The following is a 2,055-nucleotide window of genomic DNA, read 5'->3' as shown; positions in this document are numbered from 1 at the left end:
TACTTTAGACAGCAGGTATTTGGTGCTCTGACTGAGTCTGGGTTCACCGTACCCTGTGTTCTCCTCTTTGGAGCCCTGGTCACCGACTCTGAGGTCCGTCCTCCTCTCAGCCTCCCGCCGCTCTGCTCTCTTGCAACGGCTGGGCTGTCTGCTCCGATCCGTGGCTCCTGGGCGCATTCCTACTGCAGATGTGTTCTGAACATGAAGTAACATAGAGGTTAAATATGGAAAGAATTTTAAAAACTGTTTGGAACATTCTGCTAAATATTCTCCATATTTTCGGCGGCTGAGGTTAGTCTTAGATAAATGAAATAAAGGATGACTAAGGGATGTTTTACTGTGTTATAAATTAGACTGTTTTTTTGTTTTTCTTTTTATAAATAGTCTGGTCAGTTTGAATTAGCATAACATTAAAGGGAAAACAACCTGAAACTTTAACCTTTGGGAATTATAAAGTAGCAAAAACAAAAAGAACATTTTCTGTGTAAATGTTTAAACCAAATGATGACAGACTTAATGAGTTAATTGTGCTTAAACATCAGGCCCAGGATCTGAAACTTGCCTTTTTAACTGCAAGCTGATTTAAAATTAGCATTACAGAAGCTACATGTTTAATTATGGGGATGGGTAACCGTACATTTTATGCACCAACCAATGAGAACACCTGAATTTACTTCACCTGATGCTGCAATCAACAAATCAGATGGAACTGCAGACTTAATACGATAGCTTATTAGATATAACACATATGGGAAGATATTATGTTTCCTGCATGTTTTCAGAACTGGTCAGGTTCTATGGAGGGCCAACTCTGCCATATTTACAAATAAATAAATGCTCAATAAATAAATAAGCATTCATTGAATGCCCCCCAAAATACAATAAAACAAATAAATGTAGGTAGAAATTATATTATACAGTGAGACATAAATGTATTAATCTCGTTTAATTAGCTTCTTTATTTATTTGCCTTTGTAATAATTAACTTATTTATTGTCCGTTATAATCTTTAACTTTATTTATTTATTACTTATTTTTTTAAGTATTTCTTTATGTGCATGATATAATATTTTTGCCTGGTTTATTCTTCCTCTGTATTTTTTTTTTTTTACCCTTTTTATTTCTTCAATGGTATTTATTTCTGTATTTATTTTTAAATATGGCAGAGTTTGTCCTCCATAGGGGTCCAGATAGGACAACGTACTGTTGCCTGGTTCTGGGGATGTTAGAACAGCTTTTTTTTGCTTTTCTGTTTTGTTTTTCTTCTATTATTCTACATCAGAGCACTTTTTCATGGAGAAGATTTTCAATGGACTATAGCTGGACACTGTATAGAGGAGATGGGAGTCAATTTAGCAGTTTTCAGGATCTGTGAACTGCTGAGTTTTGGTTACGCAGAAACAAGTCACAGTACAATCCTGAGCTCTGGACAGATGAATATAAATATGACATATAAAACCTGAAACTGGATGGTTGCTTGAAAATAAGCAGCAGAGACAACAACATAGAACTTCAACATAGTTTTACCTATTGTAATAGTAGAGCGTTTTAGCCCATTATATATAAACTAATATCCTATTTTGCAATAATCAATAGATGATGATTGATGCTGTGATGCTTTACAATCTCAAAAGCATTAATCCCTAATAGGGGTGAAAAACTATCCTGTTCATAAGCTTGCATTTCTAACTTTATAATTTTAACTTTTTATGTTGCAACAGTAGACATTTTGTTGCTATTCCGTTACTTCAAGCTGAATGTATTCTATTGTTTTGTATGAAAATATAAAGGGTTTTGTTTTACTGCACTGGAACTATATGATCGAACTAGGGATGCACGATATTGGGATTTTGGCCGATATCCGATATGCCGATATTTTAAAACTCATGTAGCCAATAACCGATATCGATACAGATGTTAAAGCTGGACAAAAATAAGTAGTCATTGAAAATAGCAGTGTTGTTATCCATTTCTGAAAATAATATACTCAAATATATTTTCATATGCCGATATCAAATAGATTTTTAAAAACGCGGTATCGATCTATTTTACTTT

General features: G+C 33.9%; 1 protein-coding gene across 4 annotated transcripts in view; it reads right to left on the bottom strand.

Moving 5' to 3' along the window:
* ccdc171 (coiled-coil domain containing 171) overlaps window positions 1-2,055 on the bottom strand; it is a 36,887-nt gene that overhangs the window by 33,313 nt on the left and 1,519 nt on the right. For 3 of the 4 annotated variants that reach the window (XM_015394575.1, XM_015394576.1, XM_015394577.1), the window contains exon 3: window positions 53-195. In XM_015394575.1, the coding sequence (XP_015250061.1) occupies window positions 53-177 (125 nt within the window). In that variant the 5' untranslated portion in view covers window positions 178-195. Of the gene's footprint in view, window positions 1-52; window positions 196-2,055 lie in introns of those variants that run through there. The other variant, XM_015394579.1, reaches the window with a different exon arrangement.

This window comes from Cyprinodon variegatus, unplaced genomic scaffold (genome assembly GCF_000732505.1).
Source record: "Cyprinodon variegatus isolate N-32 unplaced genomic scaffold, C_variegatus-1.0 Scaffold696, whole genome shotgun sequence".
Lineage (NCBI taxonomy): Eukaryota > Metazoa > Chordata > Actinopteri > Cyprinodontiformes > Cyprinodontidae > Cyprinodon > Cyprinodon variegatus.
This window is presented reverse-complemented; position numbering and strand designations above follow the sequence as displayed.